Source organism: Opisthocomus hoazin, chromosome 1 (assembly GCF_030867145.1).
Source record: "Opisthocomus hoazin isolate bOpiHoa1 chromosome 1, bOpiHoa1.hap1, whole genome shotgun sequence".
NCBI classification, from domain to species: domain Eukaryota; kingdom Metazoa; phylum Chordata; class Aves; order Opisthocomiformes; family Opisthocomidae; genus Opisthocomus; species Opisthocomus hoazin.
Genome location: NC_134414.1, coordinates 2873813 through 2894470, shown reverse-complemented (window position 1 = coordinate 2894470; position 20658 = coordinate 2873813). Strand labels below are relative to the sequence as shown.

At 59.8% G+C, this 20658-nt stretch overlaps 1 protein-coding gene across 1 annotated transcript in view; it reads left to right on the top strand.

Moving 5' to 3' along the window:
- Positions 1 to 20658, top strand: part of CLPB (ClpB family mitochondrial disaggregase) — a 95835-nt gene that overhangs the window by 54986 nt on the left and 20191 nt on the right. The window contains 2 exon segments of the mRNA XM_075413915.1: positions 10379 to 10476; positions 15945 to 16059. Coding sequence (XP_075270030.1) covers positions 10379 to 10476; positions 15945 to 16059 — 213 coding nt within the window.

Genomic DNA, 20658 nt, shown 5'->3' with positions numbered 1-20658 from the left:
GCAAGTTCCACTCCCGGCCGTGCCGGAGCGGTCATTAAAATCCTCTGAGACCAGGATTTAGAAACCAATCGTAACACGGCGGGCGCGTTGGTGTCCGCCTTGGAGAGCGGGAGAACGGCTTCCCCACAGGGCAGGGGAGCGGATGGATCCCCGGGTGGAGCGTTGCTGGGTACGAAGCTCTACGAACTGGTGATGCTTGTCGTGAATTGGAGCATCTCTGCTACGAGGAGAGGCTGAGGGAGCTGGGCTTGTTCAGCCTGGAGAAGAGAAGTCTGAGAGGGGACCTTAGAAATGCCGATAAATCTCTTCAGGGTGGGTGTCAGGAGGATGGGGCCAGACTCTTTCCAGTGGTGACCAGCGACAGGACAAGGGGCAACGGGCACAAACTGAAGCTGAGGAAGCTCCAGCTGAACCCGAGGAAGAACTTCTTCCCTCTGAGGGTGACGGAGCCCTGGCCCAGGCTGCCCAGAGGGGCTGTGGAGTCTCCTTCTCTGGAGATATTCCAACCCCTCCTGGACGTGGTGCTGTGCAGCCTGCTCTGGGTGACCCTGCTTGGGCAGGAGGGTTGGACTAGATGACCCACAGAGGTCCCTTCCAACCCCTACTATTCTCTGATATTCTGTGATATTCTGAGATATTCCAGCCCCACCTGGACCAGGTCCTGTGCAGCCTGCTCTGGGTGACCCTGCTTGGGCAGGGGGTTGGGCTGGGTGACCCTCAGAGGTCCCTTCCAACCCCCACCATGCTGTGATTCTGGGATTCTGAGGCGTTGGGAAGGCGCCCGCACCGCAAGCTGGGACCGAGCTGGTTTTCACGGCGGCTTTCGGAAGCCGTGGTTTCCTCGGATGTGTCGGTTACGGAGCAGGGAGCGCGGGGACCGGCGAGCTTGGCTGCCCGACGCGATGGCGGCGGCGAGGTCTGCGCCCGAGCGGTGCCCGCAGAGCTGCGCCGGGCACGGGGCCCTGCCAGCGTGCGGGGGGCTGCTGCGGGAGGTGGGCACGGGCTTTCATCAGCACCTGCAGCAGGACGGGGGGACGGCTTTGGGCTGAAAGAGGGGAGATTCAGACTGGACACAGGGAGAAATTTCTTCAGGGTGAGGGTGCTGAGGCCCTGGCCCAGGTTGTCCAGAGAGGTGGTCGATGCCCCATCCCTGGGAACATCCCAGGTTGGGTTGGACGGGGCTCTGAGGACCCTGACCCAGCTGGAGATGTCCCTGCCCATGGCAGGGGGGTGGGCTGGGTGCCCTTGGAAGGTCCCTTCCCACCCAACCCGTGCCATGATTCTGTGGCCACCAGTGACCATGGTGATCCCCTTGCCAGCTGCCCTGGTCCACAGAGCTGCAGGAGGAAGGCTGCCGTGCCATGCCGTGCCGTGCCGTGCCATGTCATGCGGTGACGTGCCATGCTGTCCTGTGCCATGCCATGCGGTGCCCGGGGGTTAGGCAGAGGGAGGTGTTTTGGGTCCAAAAATACCATGTTCAGACCGAACACGCACATGAATTAATTTTTTCTCTTTCTTCATCTGTCGCGACCGTCCCGCTTGCCGTGCGTGTGAGCCGGTTCGTGCCTTCCGAGGGCGATGCGGTCCTCTGCCGTCGCTGCTCGGGAGGGCGGGGGGTGGCCGGGGTGCTCCCTGGGCGCTGGGGACCCCTCCACAGAGCCCTTCGCTCCCCAGAGTTCCACCACAAGCAAATTTGGTCATTTTGTTGTATTTTGTGATTTTATACTGGGGTGTGGAATCTGTGGGCGAGAGCCATAAAGAAGGGCAACAGCATGGAAGAGACGAAGGGACAAGGGGCAATGGGCACAAACTGGAGCAGAGGAAGCTCCAGCTGAACATGAGGAAGAACTTCTTCCCTCTGAGGGTGACGGAGCCCTGGCCCAGGCTGCCCAGGGAGGTTGTGGAGTCTCCTTCTCTGGAGATATTCCAGACCCGCCTGGACAAGGTCCTGTGCAGCCTGCTGTGGGTGACCCTGCTTCAGCAGGAGGGTTGGACTGGGTGACCCACAGAGGTCCCTTCCAACCCCTACTATTCTGTGATTCTGTGACCGTGAAGGGCTCGTTCCGAGTTCGGAAGTGTTCTGGATTTGGTACCCAGAGGCGTATGATGCTGCGTTACGTGGTGCCGAGACACCGAAACGCCCTCAGGACGCGACGGCTCCGAGCAGAGGAGCGCCGGGCGGGAGTTTCGGGATATTCCGACCGCGTCCCTGCCCCTCCGAGAGTCAGGCTTTGGCCCAGGCTGCCCAGGGCAGGGGGGGAGTCCCCATCCCTGGAGGGGTTCAAAAACCGTGTGGATGTGGCCCCTGGGGACATGGTTGAGCAGGCATGGTGGGGTTGGGTTGGAGGTTGGACTTGATGATCTCAGAGGTCTTTTCCAACCTTAGTGACTCCATGATTCCCTGATTCTGAGAGCTGGGTACAAGGCCTGGGCCACTGTCATGTGGAATAGGGCAATGTGGATGGCCCTTGGTGCAATTTCTGGAGATATTCAAGACCCGCCTGGACAAGGTCCTGTGCAGCCTGCTGTAGGTGACCCTGCTTTGGCAGGAGGGTTGGACTAGATGACCCACAGAGGTCCCTTCCAACCCCTACCATTCTGTGATTCTGTGAACGAAGGTGTCCCGGCCTCTCATGGAGCAGAGGATGGTCTCAAGCTGTGTCACGGGAGGTTCAGATTGGACATTAGGAAAAATTTCTTTGATGAAAGAGTGGTCAGGCCTTGGCCCAGGCTGCCCGGGGCAGTGGGGGAGTCCCCATCCCTGGAGGGGTTCCAAAACCGTGTGGATGTGGCCCTTGGGGACATGGTTGAGCAGGCATGGTGGGGTTGGGTTGGTGGTTGGACTTGATGATCTCAGAGGTCTTCTCCAACCTTGACAATTCCATGATTCTTTGGTTCATCCGCTCTTTTCCATCTCCTTTTTTCCTCCCTGTCGCTTTCTTACATGATTCATTCAACCTGGAGCAGGTGTCCTGGGTGCGTGTGTGTGCGTGCATGCGCCCATGGAGCTGTGTGTGGGGACAGGAGAGGCCAAGGGCTCAGCAGCTCGTCTCTGCTCGCCGTGGTCCGTAGGCGTGTGGAGCGGTTACTCCGATGGAGACCAACATTCCCCCTGGAGCGAGCGAATCCCAGAATCCCAGCATGGTGGGGTTGGAAGGGACCTCTGTGGGTCACCCAGCCCAACCCCCTGCCCAAGCAGGGTCACCCAGAGCAGGCTGCACAGCACCACGTCCAGATGGGTCTTGAATATCTCCAGAGAAGGAGACTCCCCAACCTCCCTGGGCGAAGGCAGAACTTGGCTCCGCGTGTCCTCACAGGGAGACGGTTTGATCTCCTACACTCTCAGATCCAGGGTAGTTATCAAATGCCACCGAGCAAGAGGGGAGGGACTGGGCTCCCCAGTTCAAGAAAGATGAAGAGCTACTGGAGAGAGCCCAGCGCAGGGCTACGAGGATGATGAGGGGACTGGAGCATCTCTCCTACGAGGAGAGGCTGAGGGAGCTGGGCTTGTTCAGCCTGGAGAAGAGAAGGCTGAGAGGGGACCTTCGAAATGCCTCTAAATATCTGCAGGGTGGGTGTCAGGAGGACGGGGCCAGACTCTTTTCAGTGGTGCCCAGCGACAGGACAAGGGGCAACGGGCACAAACTGAAGCAGAGGAAGCTCCAGCTGAAGATGAGGAAGAACTTCTTCCCTCTGAGGGTGACGGAGCACTGGAACAGGCTGCCCAGGGAGGTTGTGGAGTCTCCTTCTCTGGAGATATTCAAGACCCGCCTGGACAAGGTCCTGTGCAGCCTGCTCTGGGTGACCCTGCTTCGGCAGGAGGGTTGGACTGGGTGACCCACAGAGGTCCCTTCCAACCCCTACTATTCTGTGATTCTGTGATTCTGTGACTGGATGCTGAACCATCTGGAGCATCGTCCTCACAGGTGCCCGCAGCTTCTGTTTCCACCCGGCACCTTGGAAAATTTTGCTCTGGGTCTTCCCTTGACGAGATCTGAGTGTCTGCCCAGGAGAGCGCATGTTAATGCCGTGTGTTAAAAGCTGCTGGCGAAATACGTGTCTTATTGATTGAAAATTGGGTTTGCATTCCTGGAAAAAGGGGTGATCGTGCTAATCCAATCACGGAAGGCTCAGGGGGACCAAAGTCTTTCCATATTACTTTAACGAGCCATGTGGAGCAATCAGAATGTCACTCTTCGTCACAGCTGATGGCTGATGGCGTTGTGTAGGCCCCAGCGTGGGCTGCTTCCTCCTGGTGAAGCCCCGCTGGTGCTGGCGTCCGGACGGGGCCGCGGAGAGGTGGAACCGTGGGGGCAAACGGCGTTTGGCATGAGGAGCTGCGCCCGCCGGCCACTCGGAGCCTGCCTGGTTCCCGATGATGGCCGCTCTCCATGCCCATCTCCAGCAGCCTCAGCGCATGCCCTTCGCTGGGTTAGAATCACAGAATCACAGAATCATCAAGGTTGGGAAAGACCTTCAAGATCACCAAGCCCAACCGCCAACCCAACCCCACCAGGCCTGCTCAACCATGTCCCCAAGGGCCACATCCACACGGTGTTTGAACCCCTCCAGGGATGGGGACTCCCCCACTGCCCTGGGCAGCCTGGGCCAAGGCCTGACTGCTCTTTCAGTGGAGAAATTTTTCCTAATATCCAATCTGAACCTCCTCTGATGCAACTTGAGGCCATCCTTGGTGCAGGGCAGGGCGGTGGTGAGCAGGGACAAGAGGCCCATGGTGCTTGGAGATTGCCATCTCCACTTCTCCCTGCCATCCTCCTCTCTTCCCTGCCACCCCTCTCTCCCTGCCATCCCTATCTCCTGCCATCCCCACCTCTCCTTCCCGTCCCCATTATCCTCCTGCCATCCCACCTCTCCCTGCCATCCCTACCTCCTGCCATCCCCACCTCTCCCTGCCATCCCCATCATCCTCCTGCCATCCCACCTCTCCCTCCCATCCCCATCATCCTCCTGCCATCCCCATCATCCTCCTGCCATGCCCATCATCCTCCTCCCATCTCCATCATCCTCCTGCCGTGCCCATCATCCTCCTGCCATCCCACCTTTCCTTCCCATCCCTGTCTCCTGCCATCCCACCTCTCCTTCCCATCCCTACCTCCTGCCATCCCCACCTCTCCCTCCCATCCCCATCATCCTCCCAACATCCCACCTCTCCCTGCTATCCCCATCATCCTCCTGCCATCCCACCTCTCCCTCCCATCCCCATCATCCTCCTGCCATCCCCATCATCCTCCTGTCATCCCACCTCTCCTTCCCATCCCTGTCTCCTGCCATCCCCACCTCTCCCTGCCATCCCTACCTTCTGCCATCCTCACCTCTCCCTCCCATGCCCATCATCCTCCTGCCATCCCCATCATCCTCCTGCCATCCCACCTCTCCCTCCCATCCCTATCTCCTGCCATCCCACCTCTCCCTGCCACCCCTACCTCCTGCCATCCCCACCTCTCCCTCCCATCCCCATCATCCTCCTGCCATCCCACCTCTCCCTCCCATCCCCATCATCCTCCTGCCATCCCCATCATCCTCCTGTCATCCCACCTCTCCTTCCCATCCCTGTCTCCTGCCATCCCCACCTCTCCCTGCCATCCCTACCTTCTGCCATCCTCACCTCTCCCTCCCATGCCCATCATCCTCCTGCCATCCCACCTCTCCCTCCCCTGCCCATCATCCTCCTGCCATCCCCATCATCCTCCTGCCATCCCACCTCTCCCTCCCCTGCCCATCATCCTCCTGCCGTCCCCATCATCCTCCTGCCATCCCACCTCTCCCTCCCATCCCCATCATCCTCCTGCCATCCCACCTCTACTTCCCATCCCTGTCTCCTGCCATCCCTACCTCCTGCCATCCCACCTCTCCCTCCCCTGCCCATCATCCTCCTCCCATCCCCATCATCCTCCTGCCATCCCCATCATCCTCCTGCCATCCCACCTCTCCCTCCCATCCCTGTCTCCTGCCATCCCTGTCTCCTGCCATCCCCACCTCTCCCTGCCATCCCTACCTTCTGCCATCCTCACCTCTCCCTCCCATGCCCATCATCCTCCTGCCGTCCCCATCATCCTCCTGCCATCCCACCTCTCCCTCCCATCCCCATCATCCTCCTGCCATCCCACCTCTACTTCCCATCCCTGTCTCCTGCCATCCCTACCTCCTGCCATCCCACCTCTCCCTCCCCTGCCCATCATCCTCCTCCCATCCCCATCATCCTCCTGCCATCCCCATCATCCTCCTGCCATCCCACCTCTCCCTCCCATCCCTGTCTCCTGCCATCCCTATCTCCTGCCATCCCCACGTCTCCCTCCCATCCCCATCATCCTCCTGCCATCCCCATCATCCTCCCCGACGGCAGCGGTGGCCCGGGGTCCCAGCACCTGCCGTGTCCCGAGCTCTATTGACAGTTATCCGGAATCTGAAGGAACTCAAGACAAATTGTTAAGAGGATGGAGTTAATAAAATTTGAAAAATTGAGGCCTGTCACTCTGCTAAACTTTTTTCGATACGGCTGACAGAAACATATTTCCCCAATGAGTGACCTTCGGCAGCTGCTCCTGCGCCGCGGCGCGGGCGCGGGGAGTGAGCCGGCGCGCTATTTATCAAATATTATAAGCCGGGGCCTCCTAATATGAGCGGGGAGGTGTGGGAGGAGGCGACGGCTCGCACCGCCCGAGGTGCTGCCCAGGTGTCGATCTCCAGCCGCAGACAGCTCGTGGGAGGTGACAAATGGCCTTCCATTAAGTCTCCGAAGGCTGGCGGCCCCTCCGCCGTGGGAGAGGGCAGGGGAGGAGGTGGGGATGGGGAAGGGGGTCAGGCCGGGGCGCCGGCGAACCGCTCGCCGCTTTTACCTTCTATTAGCAAGCCAAGTGACACCGTTATTTATGGCGGCGTAATATTTTATCGCTGCCGGTACTGGAGGTCGGCATCGACCAGTTGTAGGTAGTCGGGTTCTATCAATTATTGCAGCAATTAGTCAAGTCGTCAAAGCCATTAACAGGGGGATTCGGCCAATATTGGATAGCCATTATTGATAGATCCGGGGGAAGGGAGAAGCCGAACAAACCCTCAGCCTGGAAGGAGAGCGAGCCCAGCCTCGAGGAGCTCATCCTTGGGAGCAGGCGGAGAACCTGCCCCCCTCCTCGCCGCGCAGACCCGGGGTGGGATGCGACGGCGGCGGGGGGGCCGCGGCAGCGCCGGCTCCTTAAAAGATATTGAGTGGCCGGCCTCGGCAGTTTATAACCTCACCTGTCTCGATCATATTCTTTATTTGCCGTGACAAGGCTTGCGATAGAAATTACTCTGCGTCGGATGTTTATGGAGCACATTTTTCATTCTGTAAGCAAATATAGATCCCGGATGCCGATGCTTAGAAATGGCCGATCTCCCCGGCTCCCGTTCACAGAATGACAGAATAGTAGGGGTTGGAAGGGACCTCTGGGGGTCATCTAGTCCAACCCTCCTGCCGAAGCAGGGTCACCTACAGCAGGCTGCACAGGACCTTGTCCAGGCGGGTCTTGAATATCTCCAGAGAAGGAGACTCCACAACCTCCCTGGGCAGCCTGGGCCAGAGCTCCGTCACCCTCAGAGGGAAGAAGTTCTTCCTCATGTTCAGACGGAACTTCCTGTGCCTCAGTTTGTGCCCATTGCCCCTTGTCCTGAGCTCCGCTCGCTGCTGCTTTCGTGTACGACGATGGCTGCTCGCCGTTATTGAGCGCTCCTGGTGATCTCCTGCGCCGTAGGAGCGAGGAGCCGCAGCCGGCGCCGAGGTGCCCGGTTCGCTGCCGTGCGCCCAACGGGATGGGAGATGTTGGCCAAGCCTCAGCACGGAGCGGGGATGCTGTGGCAGCGCCCACGCTCCCGCTTTCCGCAGTCGAGCGAGAGGAGGAACGGGCTCTTCCCTCACCAAGGTGCTCCTCAAGGCTCAATCGCCGCGCTGGCTGGGGAACCGGCGGGTGGTCAGCTCGAGCACCAGCTCGGGGGGCTTGAGGCTGGTCTGAAGGTTCGTTCTCATAACCCTTGGTGTCTGGTTGGTGACAGCAAGCTGTCATGGAGTCACGGATGCTAAGGCTGAGCCTCGCTGTCTTGGAGACATCTCCTGGGGTGCCAAGAGTCGGAGACGAGTCCTGTGGGAACTTGCTGGCATCACTGGCTGTTCCCCAGTAACCCTCTCTTCTGACCTTAGACCATCTTATCCAAGGGCGCTTCAGGACCTGGTTTAGCAGCCATGGTGGGGTTGGGCTGACGGTTGGACTCGATGATCTTAGAGGTCTTTTCCAACTGTAATGATTCTGGGATTCTCTGCAGATTCCCTGAGTATACTTCCCAGCGCTGTGACTGGGACCAGTTTAATTGGGCATGTCCTACCACGGTCCAGTGTGTCTGGGACGGGGACAGAGAATGGGAGCTCCCTCTGCGCAAGCTTGTTTCCATCAGGGCGACCATCTGACTCCAGTTCATCCCCCCAATTCAGTCCCTGGGGTGTCTGACTCCAGTTCATGCCCCCAGTTGGGTCTGTGGGGTGTCTGACTCCAGTTCATCGCCCCAGTTGGGTCTGTGGGGTGTCTGACTCCAGTTCATCCCCCCAGTTGGGTCTGTGGGGTGTCTGACTCCAGTTCATGCCCCCAGTTGGGTCTGTGGGGTGTCTGACTCCAGTTCATCCCCCCAGTTGGGTCTGTGGGGTGTCTGAGTCCAGTTCATCCCCCCCGTTGGGTCTGTGGGGTGTCTGACTCCAGTTCATGCCCCCAGTTGGGTCTGTGGGGTGTCTGACTCCAGTTCATCGCCCCAGTTGGGTCTGTGGGGTGTCTGACTCCAGTTCATGCCCCCAGTTGGGTCTGTGGGGTGTCTGACTCCAGTTCATCCCCCCAGTTGGGTGTGTGGGGTGTCTGACTCCAGTTCATGCCCCCAGTTGGGTCTGTGGGGTGTCTGACTCCAGTTCATGCCCCCAGTTGGGTCTGTGGGGTGTCTGACTCCAGTTCATCCCCCCAGTTGGGTCTGTGGGGTGTCTGACTCCAGTTCATCGCCCCAGTTGGGTCTGTGGGGTGTCTGACTCCAGTTCATGCCCCCAGTTGGGTCTGTGGGGTGTCTGACTCCAGTTCATCCCCCCCGTTGGGTCTGTGGGGTGTCTGACTCCAGTTCATGCCCCCAGTTGGGTCTGTGGGGTGTCTGACTCCAGTTCATGCCCCCAGTTGGGTCTGTGGGGTGTCTGACTCCAGTTCATGCCCCCCGCTGGGTCTGTGGGGTGTCTGACTCCAGTTCATGCCCCCAGTTGGGTGTGTGGGGTGTCTGACTCCAGTTCATCCCCCCAGTTGGGTCTGTGGGGTGTCTGACTCCAGTTCATCCCCCCAGTTGGGTCTGTGGGGTGTCGGACTCCAGTTCATGCCCCCAGTTGGGTCTGTGGGGTGTCTGACTCCAGTTCATCCCCCCAGTTGGGTCTGTGGGGTGTCTGACTCCAGTTCATCCCCCCAGTTGGGTCTGTGGGGTGTCTGACTCCAGTTCATGCCCCCAGTTGGGTCTGTGGGGTGTCTGACTCCAGTTCATGCCCCCAGTTGGGTCTGTGGGGTGTCTGACTCCAGTTCATGCCCCCAGTTGGGTCTGTGGGGTGTCTGACTCCAGTTCATCCCCCCAGTTGGGTCTGTGGGGTGTCTGACTCCAGTTCATGCCCCCAGTTGGGTCTGTGGGGTGTCCGACTCCAGTTCATGCCCCCAGTTGGGTCTGTGGGGTGTCTGACTCCAGTTCATGCCCCCAGTTGGGTCTGTGGGGTGTCTGACTCCAGTTCATGCCCCCAGTTGGGTCTGTGGGGTGTCTGACTCCAGTTCATCCCCCCAGTTGGGTCTGTGGGGTGTCTGACTCCAGTTCATGCCCCCAGTTGGGTCTGTGGTGTGTCTGACTCCAGTTCATGCCCCCAGTTGGGTCTGTGGGGTGTTGGACTCCAGTTCATGCCCCCAGTTGGGTCTGTGGGGTGTCTGACTCCAGTTCATCCCCCCAGTTGGATCTGTGGGATGTCTGACTCCAGTTCATCCCCCCAGTTGGGTCTGTGGGATGTCTGACTCCAGTTCATCCCCCCAGTTGGGTCTGTGGGATGTCTGACTCCAGTTCATCCCCCCAGTTGGGTCTCTGGTGCTCCCATCCCCCCGCGCAGCCTTGCCCCACCACGCCAGGTGTTGACGGTGTCGGTCCCTCCTCCCGTTCCCCGGGCCACCATGCGTGAGGGCGCGGGTTGTCCGTTGCCCCCTTCCCATCCCAAGACCCCTGGGAGCAGAGCTGAGAGGGGACGGGGACGGGGACGGGAGGCACGCGGTGCGCTTCCGGCGCCTTCTGCCCCGAGGCTGAGCGCGGTGCCCTGATCCTGTGCCTCCCTTCCCGCCATCAGGTGCCAACCCCCTGCAGAAGAACGAGATGGGCCACACGCCGCTGGACTACGCCCGGGAAGGGGAGGTCCGGAGCCTGCTGCAAGCGGCCGAGACGAAGGTGAGCCCGGCGTTGCCGTGACGTTCGGTTCCCTTGCCGGTGGCAAGAGCAGCTTTGGGGGACACCTAAGCAGGGGAGCGCCGTGGCACCCCTGCACCTCTTGCAGAAGAGGTCTGCGTGAGGTGGTGACGTGATGTGGAAGGAGGAAAAAACACCTGTGAGGTCTGTTTAGCTGTGTCCGTGGCTCTGTGCCCTCCTCTTCCACGTTGACGTTTCTTCCTCAGCAGCGTGCTGAGGAATCACGGAATCTCAGAACCATTAAGGTTGGAGAAGACCTCTGAGACCATCAAGTCCAACCGCCAACCCAACCCCACCATGCCTGCTCAACCATGTCCCCAAGGGCCACATCCACACAGTTTTTGAACCTCTCCAGGGATGGGGACTCCCCCACTGCCCTGGGCAGCCTGGGCCAAGGCCTGACCACTCTTTCTGTGAAGAAATTTTTCCCAATATCCAACCTGAACCTCCCCTGACGCAACTTGAGGCCATCCTCTGCTCCATGAGAGGCTGGGACACCTCCGTTTGCACGAAGGGCCGTCCAAATTGCCCCATCCCACACGGCAATGGCCCAGGCCTGGTACCCAGCTTGCAGAATCAGAGAATCACAGAATCACTAAGGTTGGAGAAGACCTCTAAGATCATCAAGTCCAACCGCCAACCCAACCCCACCATGCCTGCTCAACCATGTCCCCAAGGGCCACATCCACACAGTTTTTGAACCCCTCCAGGGATGGGGACTCCCCCACTGCCCTGGGCAGCCTGGGCCAAGGCCTGACCACTCTTTCTGTGAAGACATTTTTCCCAGTGTCCAATCTGAACCTCCCCTGATGCAGCTTGAGGCCATCTCCTCTTGTCCTGTCGCTGGTTCCTTGGGAGCAGACACCAACCCCCCCTCACTGCACCCTCCTGTCAGGGAGCTGGAGAGAGCGAGAAGGTCTCCCCTCAGCCTCCTCTTCTCCAGCCTGAGCAGCCCCAGCTCCCTCAGCTGCTCCCCATCAGACTTGTTCTCCAGCCCCCTCCCCAGCCTCGCTGCCCTTCTCTGGACACGCTCCAGCCCCTCCATGTCCTTCTTGGAGCGAGGGGCCCAAAACTGAACACAGCACTTGAGGTTTGACCTCACCAGTGCCGAGTCCAGGGGCACGATCCCCTCCCTGCTCCTGCTGGCCACACCATTCCTGATCCAAGCCAGGATGCCCTTGGCCTCCTTGCCCACCTGGGCACACTGCTGGCTCCTGGTCAGCCGGCTCTCGACCAGCACAGCCCGGTTGACTGTAACACCATTCCACAACCCCTTGGCGAAATCACAGCGAAGTCAGGGGGTTGTTCTCCCTGCGTTTTGTGAAATTCCTTGTGAGGAACCAGGCAGGAGCATCCTGCGCTCGGCTGCGGGGCTGGCAGCCACGCCTTGCTGAGACATAAGCCGCCTATTGCTGCTGCTGGGCCATCAAATGTCCAACCCGTGCCGGCAGCCTCGCTGTCCGCTTCGGTGGGCTGCAGCGCACGTGGTCCACTTGTGAGTTGCTGTTACGAGGTGTTTTGGAGGGAAAAGAGCCACATTTGCCAGTAAAATCCCCAAAACTGAGTAGATTGATGGAGTAGCAGGGTATTAGACAGTGAGGGGTCTGCAGCCTGATGTCAAGGAGGTAAAATTCTTGGGTCTGAGGCCTCCCTCTGACATGGGTCTGCAGGGTTGTTCAGTCTGGAGAAGAGGAGGCTGAGGGGAGACCTTCTCGCTCTCTCCAGCTCCCTGAGAGGAGGGTGTAGTGAGGGGGGGGTTGGTCTCTTCTCCCAAGGAACCAGCGACAGGACGAGAGGCAATGGCCTCAAGCTGCATCAGGGGAGGTTCAGGTTGGAGACTGGGAAAAATGTCTTTGCTGCAAGAGTGGTCAGGCCTTGGCCCAGGCTGCCCAGGGCAGTGGTGGAGTCCCCATCCCTGGAGGGGTTCAGAAACCATGTGGATGTGGCACTTGGGGACATGGTTGAGCAGGCATGGTGGGGTTGGGTTCATGGTTGGACTTGATGGTCTTAGAGGTCTTCTCCAAACTTGATGATTCTGTGATTCTATCTCCCTGCCATCCTTCTCTCCCTGCCATCCCCATCTCCTCCTGCCAGAGGAGAAAAGGCCAAGAGGAAAAGGCCTCAAGCTGTGTCAGGGGAGGTTCAGGTTGGACATTGGGAGAAATGTCTTCATTGGAAGAGTGGTCAGGCCTTGGCCCAGGCTGCCCAGGGCGGTGGTGCAGTCCCCATCCCTGGAGGGGTTCAGAAACCGTGTGAATGTGGCCCCTGGGGACATGGTTGAGCAGGCCTGGTGGGGTTGGGTTGGTGGTTGGACTTGATGGTCTCGGAGGTCTTCTCCAACCTTGATGATTCTGTGATTCTGTCTCCCTGCCATCTCCCTCTCCCTGCCATCACCTTCTCCTGCTCTCCCCATCTTCTCCTGCCATCCCCACCTCTCCCTGCCATCCTCCTCTCTTCCCTGCCATCTCCCTCTCCCTGCCATCCATATCTCCTCCTGCCAGAGGAGAAAAGGCCAAGAGGCGATGGCCTCAAGCTGTGTCAGGGGAGGTTCAGGTTGGATATTGTGAAAAATTTCTTTGCTGAGAGAGTGGTCAGGCCTTGGCCCAGGCTGCCCAGGGCAGTGGGGGAGTCCCCATCCCTGGAGGGGTTCAAACACCGTGTGGATGTGGCCCTTGGGGACATGGTTGAGCAGGCCTGGTGGGGTTGGGTTCATGGTTGGACTTGATGGTCTTAGAGGTCTTCTCCAAACTTGATGATTCTGTGATTCTATCTCCCTGCCATCCTTCTCTCCCTGCCATCCCCGTCTCCTCCTGCCAGAGGAGAAAAGGCCAAGAGGAAAAGGCCTCAAGCTGTGTCAGGGGAGGTTCAGGTTGGACATTGGGAGAAATGTCTTCATTGGAAGAGTGGTCAGGCCTTGGGCCAGGCTGCCCAGGGCGGTGGGGGAGTCCCCATCCCCGGAGGGGTTCAGAAACCGTGTGGATGTGGCCCTTGGGGACATGGTTGAGCAGACATGGTGGGGTTGGGTTGGTGGTTGGACTCGATGGTCTTAGAGGTCTTCTCCAACCTATGATTCTGTGATTCTGTGATGTTTCCTCTCGGGCTTTCCATGCTCCATCACAGCAGAGGAGAGCCCGACCGTGGCTGTCCCCTGCAGACCCGACAGCTTCTCAAGGTGGCCACGAGCGCTGCTGGGTCGCTCGGGCAGCCCTCCGAGCAAATTCTGAGCAAGAAAAGTTGCGAATAAAACGCTTGAAATCTTTACGAGGAGGAGGTGAAGGTGGGGGGAGAAACGATCTGCCGGGTAAGTGGTCTCCAGAGTCCAACATCGGCGAGGAAACCCACCCCGAGAATCCAACGGGCTGCCTCGGCTTCTCTGCCGAACGAGTGGGCGCAGGAGAGCGAGGAAATATATCTGCGGCGACGTTCCTCCCGCGAGCGCTTCTCCTCGCGGATAAAACATCGGGCAGGAGCGGCGGCCCGTGATGAATATTCGGCTGGGGGGGTGGTGGGATGCGTCCGCCCCGGTGCCTGCGTTCCGCCGAGAGTCTTTGAGAATTTATTGCCCGTTTTCAGCGCCGCGAGAGGATGGATTGGCAGAAGCGTGGCTGGGCGGGCGCATCCCATAGATTTTATTTACGTAGCCTTGTGGCAGAATAACAAGGAGTTTTCATATGTATTTTTAATTTATTTTGATTTCCTCTATTCTTGGGTTTTTTTTAAAAAAAAAAAAAAGAATTCTGCGTGTGCTTTCCCCGTGCTAGACCAGACTTGCTTGGTGTTTGGGACTCTCGAGCTGGTTCCCATTGCTGCGCAGTCTGGGGAAACTGGGACGAGCTGTCGCGTGTCTAGGGCGGAAAAGCAGGGATCTGCCCTCAAAATGAGCATCTTCAATAGGCGACTGGGGGGACAGCAGCCCCGGGACCACAGCCCTCCCAAGCCTTCTCTTGCCATTCAGCTCCATCCTGCGGTGTACTGGGCCCAGTCAGACCCCTCCAGTGGTCTCTGCTGTCTCCACCAGCGGCTGCTGGAGGGTTTTTGAGGGGTGTTTCAGCCCGGGCAAGCGAGCGGTCTCCCTTTCCCCGGGGTCTCTTCTGGTGGGAGCAGCTCCAGAGCTGAGCCCATGTCCGTTCCACCACGCTGAGGTGGGACCCTCTACGGAAAACACCCCGCTGCTGCCCAGCCCTGCCTTTTCCATCCAGAGCATCCGCGGGTTGCTGGTTTAAGCGTATTTTCTGAGAAAAAAGTCACTTTGGGTTAACCTGATGGAGGTCACCAAGGGCAAGGGCAGGGTCCTGCCCCTGGGGAGGAACAACCCCAGGCACCAGGACAGGCTGGGGCTGAGCTGCTGGAGAGCAGCTCTGCGGAGAGGGACTGGGAGTGCTGGGGGACGACAGGGTGACCATGAGCCAGCAGCGTGCCCTGGGTGCCAAGAAGGCCAATGGGATCCTGGGGTGCATGAGGAGGAGTGTGGGCAGCAGGGCGAGGGAGGTTCTCCTGCCCCTCTGCTCTGCCCTGGGGAGGCCCCATCTGCAGTGCTGGGTCCAGTGCTGGGCTCCCCAGTTCGAGAAAGGTGAGAGAGAGAGCCCAGCGGAGGGCTACGAGGATGAGGAGGGGACTGGAGCATCTCTGCTACGAGGAGAGGCTGAGGGAGCTGGGCTTGTTCAGCCTGGAGAAGAGAAGGCTGAGAGGGGACCTTCGAAATGCCTCGAAATATCTGCAGGGTGGGGGTCAGGAGGACGGGGCCAGGCTCTTTCCAGTGGTGCCCAGCGACAGGACAAGGGGCAACGGGCACAAACTGAAGCTGAGGAAGCTCCAGCTGAACCCGAGGAAGAACTTCTTCCCTCTGAGGGTGATGGAGCCCTGGCCCAGGCTGCCCAGGGAGGCTGTGGAGTCTCCTTCTCTGGAGATATTCCAACCCCGGCTGGACGTGGTGCTGTGCATCCTGCTCTGGGTGACCCTGCTTGGGCAGGGGGCTGGGCTGGGGGATCCCCAGGGGTCCCTTCCAACCCCACCATTCTGTGATTCTATGTGTGGAGGGTGGGCAAACCGAGCTAGGTGGAACAGCCCAGGCTTTATTTTTCGGACTTGGCAAGCTCCCGCCGGTCTGAGGGCTGTTAGGAGACGCGAGCGGTGTCCTCGTTCCCTCGTGTCACCGCGGCAGGGGCAGAGCGGTGTCCGGTTTTCCCATCACCTGCAGAGCCGGTTCCTGAGCGCAGCAGCTCTCCTGTTTCTCCCCATTCCCGTGCACCCCGGACCCATCCCTGGAAGATCTGGAGATCTCCTCTCGCTTGGGCTGGTGCCTCCAGACCGAGCTGCGTCTCCTCCGGCTGCGTCCCCGTGCCGGGGAGCAGCGCTCGGGGTGTCAGAGCGTACCCGTGGAGGGCTTCGCTGTCCCGGGGAGGGGAAACCTCCGTGCACCGCTGATCCCGACGTTTTCTTCCCTCCCGCAGTTCCTGGAGGAGCAGAGGAAGAGGGAGGTGGAGGAACGCCGGAGGTTCCCGCTGGAGCAACGCCTGAGGGAGCACATCGTCGGGCAGGAGAGCGCGATAGCCACGGTGGGAGCAGGTAGGACCCCTCGCCGGCTCCGCGGGGAAGTCGAACCGTTCCCTCCACGCCGGAGCCCCGGAGCAGGTCCCCTAGGTCGCTGGGGCACTCACGGGGAGCTCCAGCAGATATTTCTCTTATGAATATTACTCATTAATAATTCACGAGCAGATTTGTACGGCGCCGGGTACGGAAGCCCCTCACACACGGGCTGCGTTGGGGAACGTTTCTGCATCCCTGAGGGATTTGGGGCTTCCCTGGCCGCGCGTGCTCCGTCGCGTCGCGGGGCAGCGTCCCGTCCCCGGCGGCAGAGCGCGGGCAGCTTTAGCAGGGCAAACATGGCGTGGTGCTTCCCCACCCTCCTCTCCCGGTGCCCGTCGACGTGCGAGCTGGGAGTACCCCAACCCAGAAGTTACACCTCCGCGTGCAGCAGCCCTGGGGAGATTTTTCTCCCGTGGATTTGCCCAAGTGTCCCATGGATCCCTCGTGATGCCTCCGCAGCGTCCTTCAGCAGGGAGCTGTGCGGCTACGCAAGGAATACACCCTTGTATTCGTTTTCCATCCAGCTCCTGGAAGTTCTGCCTGGTGCAGAAGGTGGGCAGAGAGGAACCTGATGAGGTTCAACAACGGCAAGGGCAGGGTCCTGCCCCTGGGGAGGAACAACCCCAGGCACCAGGACAGGCTGGGGGGGACCTGCTGGAGAGCAGCTCTGTGGAGAGGGACTGGGAGTGCTGGGGGACGACAGGGTGACCATGAGCCAGCAGCGTGCCCTGGGTGCCAAGAAGGCCAATGGGATCCTGGGGTGCATGAGGAGGAGTGTGGGCAGCAGGGCGAGGGAGGTTCTCCTCCCCCTCTGCTCTGCCCTGGGGAGGCCCCATCTGCAGTGCTGTGTCCAGTGCTGGGCTCCCCAGTTCAAGAAAGATGAGGAGCTGCTGGAGAGAGTCCAGCGGAGGGCTACGAGGATGAGGAGGGGACTGGAACATCTCTGCTACGAGGAGAGGCTGAGGGAGCTGGGCTTGTTCAGCCTGGAGAAGAGAAGGCTGAGAGGGGACCTTCGAAATGCCTCTAAATATCTGCAGGGTGGGGGTCAGGAGGACGGGGCCAGACTCTTTCCAGTGGTGCCCAGCGACAGGACAAGGGGCAATGGGCACAAACTGGAGCAGAGGAAGCTCCGTCTGAACCGGAGGAAGAACTTCTTCCCTCTGAGGGTGACGGAGCCCTGGCCCAGGCTGCCCAGGGAGGCTGTGGAGTCTCCTTCTCTGGAGATATTCCAACCCCGGCTGGCCGCGGTGCTGTGCCCCCTGCTCTGGGTGACCCTGCTTGGGCAGGGGGTTGGGCTGGGTGACCCACAGAGGTCCCTCCAACCCCCACCATGCTGGGATTCTGGGATCCCGGCTGTATCCATGAGCCCTTACTCATGCACATGGACACGGCCAAGGACGGAACCTCAGGAGTTGGACTTGACGATCTCAGAGGTCTTTTCCAACCTTTAGGATTCTCGGAGGCACCTCCTGAAGCGACTGCGCTCCGCGGCACGTTGCCTTCACGCATCGGCAACCCTCGGCTTCCGTCCGGGCGGCCGCGGTGGTTGTCCATGCTACGGGTTTGGTAGGACACGTGGTGGCTTACGCCTGCGAAGCCACTGCACGGCGTGCGAGCCCGGGGCGTTTCGCTGGCTCGTGTTCCCTCGTCTGCAGCCCCTCGGCCATCGATCCCAAACTGGAGGTGCTGGGGCTGTTTTCCCTGCGCTTCAAATTCGAATTTTTCACTGCTTTAAAAAAAAAAATAACCAAAAAACCCACACCATGAAATAAGGTCGGGGAGTAAATGGGGAGCTTGGCCTCTGGTGGCTGCGGCGGAGCCGTACAGCGCGCGGCCGGGTTCGGAGGGAAGGGGAACGGCTTCCGTCGGGGCAGCGGATGGAGTCGGGGGGCGAAACCAGACCGGGTTTTGGGCACGCTGGCCTCCCGCTGCGAACCTCGCTGGGTTCCCTTGGCACAGCCCGGCAAAGCTCACGAGCGGTTTGCTTCGTGCTGGATGCTAAAAGGCTTCTAAGGAAACTGTGCTCAGCTTGGGGTCCCTCACCACAAGAAGGACATGGAGGGGCTGGAGCGTGTCCAGAGAAGGGCAGCGAGGCTGGGGAGGGGTCTGGAGAACAATTCTGATGAGGAGCGGCTGAGGGAGCTGGGGCTGCTCAGTCTGGAGAAGAGGAGGCTGAGGGGAGACCTTCTCGCTCTCTCCAGCTCCCTGACAGGAGGGTGTAGTGAGGGAGGGTTGGTCTCTTCTCCCAAGGAACCAGCGATGGGATGAGAGGCAACGGCCTCAAGCTGCATCAGGGGAGGTTCAGATTGGATATTGGGAAAAAATTCTTTCCTGAAAGAGTGGTCAGGCCTTGGCCCAGGCTGCCCAGGGCAGTGGGGGAGTCCCCATCCCTGGAGGGGTTCAGAAACCGTGTGGATGTGGCCCTTGGGGACATGGTTGAGCAGGTGTGGTGGGGTTGCGCGAATGGTTGGACTTGATGATCTCAGAGGTCTTTTCGAACCTTAGTGTTTCCATGATTCCACGATTTTGAGAGCTGGGTACCAGGCCTTGGCCGTTGTCTTGTGGGATAGGACAATTTGGATGGCCCTTGGTGCAAATGGAGGTGTCCTGGCCTCTCATGGAGCAGAGGATGGCCTCAAGTTGCATCAGGGGAGATTCAGATTGTAGATTGGGAAAAATGTCTTTCCTGGAAGAGTGGTCAGGGCTTGGCCCAGGCTGCCCAGGGCAGTGGTGGAGTCCCCATCCCTGGAGGGGTTCACAAACTGTGTGGATGTGGCACTTGGGGACATGGTTGAGCAGGCGTGGTGGGGTTGGGTTGGCGGTTGGACTTGATGGTCTCTGAGGTCTTCTCCAACCTTGATGATTCTGTGATTCTATCTCCCTGCCATCCCGCTCTCCCTGCCATCACCTTCTCCTGCTCTCCCCATCTTCTCCTGCCATCCCCACCTCTCCCTGACAGCCCCATCTCCTGCCAGAGGAGAAAAGGCCAAGAGGCAATGGCCTCAAGGTGCATCAGGGGAGGTTCAGACTGGATATTAGGAAAAACTTCTTTCCTGCAAGAGTGGTCAGGCCTTGGCCCAGGCTGCCCAGGGCGGTGGTGGAGTCCCCATCCCTGGAGGGGTTCAAAAACTGTGTGGATGTGGCCCCTGGGGACATGGTTGAGCAGGCATGGTGGGGTTGGGTTGGGGGTTGGGCTTGATGATCTCAGAGGTCTTCTCCAACCTTGATGATTCTGTGATTCTATCTCCCTGCCGTCCCCCTCTCCCTGCCATCACCTTCTCCTTCTGCCATCCCCACCTCTCAATGCCATCCCCATCTCCTCCTGCCAGAGGAGAAAAGACCAAGAGGCAATGGCCTCAAGGTGTGTCAGGGGAGGTTCAGGTTGGACACTGGGAATAATTTCTCCACAGAAAGAGTGGTCAGGCATTGTCCCAGGCTGCCCAGGGCAGTGGTGGAGTCCCCATCCCTGGAGGGGTTCAAAAACCATGTGGATGTGGCCCTTGGGGACATGGTTGAGCAGGCGTGGTGGGGTTGGGTTGGTGATTGGACTTGATGGTCTTAGAGGTCTTCTCCAGCCTTCATGGTTCTGTGATTCTGTCTCCCTGCTGTCCCTCTCTCCCTGCCATCCCCATCTCCTCCTGCCAGAGGAGAAAAGGGCAAGACGCAATGGCCTCAAGCTGTGTCAGGGGAGGTTCAGATTGGAGATTGGGGAGAATGTCTTCACTGGAAGAGTGGTCAGGGCTTGGCCCAGGCTGCCAGGGCAGTGGGGGAGTCCCCATCCCTGGAGGGGTTCCAATACCGTGTGGATGTGGCCCTTGGGGACATGGTTGAGCAGGCATGGTGGGGTTGGGTTGGTGATTGGACTTGATGGTCCTAGAGGTCTTCTCCAACCTTGATGATCCGGTGATTCTGTGAACCCAAGGCTGGGCGAGCTGGGCTGGGTGTGATTTGCCGATCCGCAGCCCGAACGCCTCCAGACCCTGTTAACGATTCCCCGAATCCCCCACGCATCCCGGTTCGGTGCCGGAAAACGGGAGCGCGGGGTACGGCCGGGGCCCGCGGGCAGCGAGGAGCCGCCGTACCCCCAAACCCCGCAGCCGCCCGGTTGCCGAAGCCGAGTCCTGCGGGATCGGGAAGCCCTGGAAGGAGCCGGCTCTGCCCCCGCACCCCCAGCAGACCCCGTCCGCGCCCGGGGCGGCGGCGCCGGCTAATTGGGAGGCTTTGATTAATGGGCAGCGCCTGCTTCTGACACAGGTGGTGTTTCTGCCCGTTAAAGCCGCCGGCTTTATGGAGCTTTCGCTTATTAAATTATAGCGAAGGCGCTCGACACCCCCGCGGCCTCGGGACACGGGGCCGGACGGGAGCAGGAGCCGCTGCGTCCCCTCCTCCCGTCCTCCCCGCTTCGGTTCTTGGCTTTCACGGAGGTGGAATTGCAGAGACGTGGCTTTATTACAGAATCACAGAATGGTGGGGGTTGGAAGGGACCTCTGTGGGTCATCTAGTCCAACCCTCCTGCTGAAGCAGGGTCACCTACAGTAGGCTGTAGAGGACCTTGTCCAGGCGGGTCCTGAATATCTC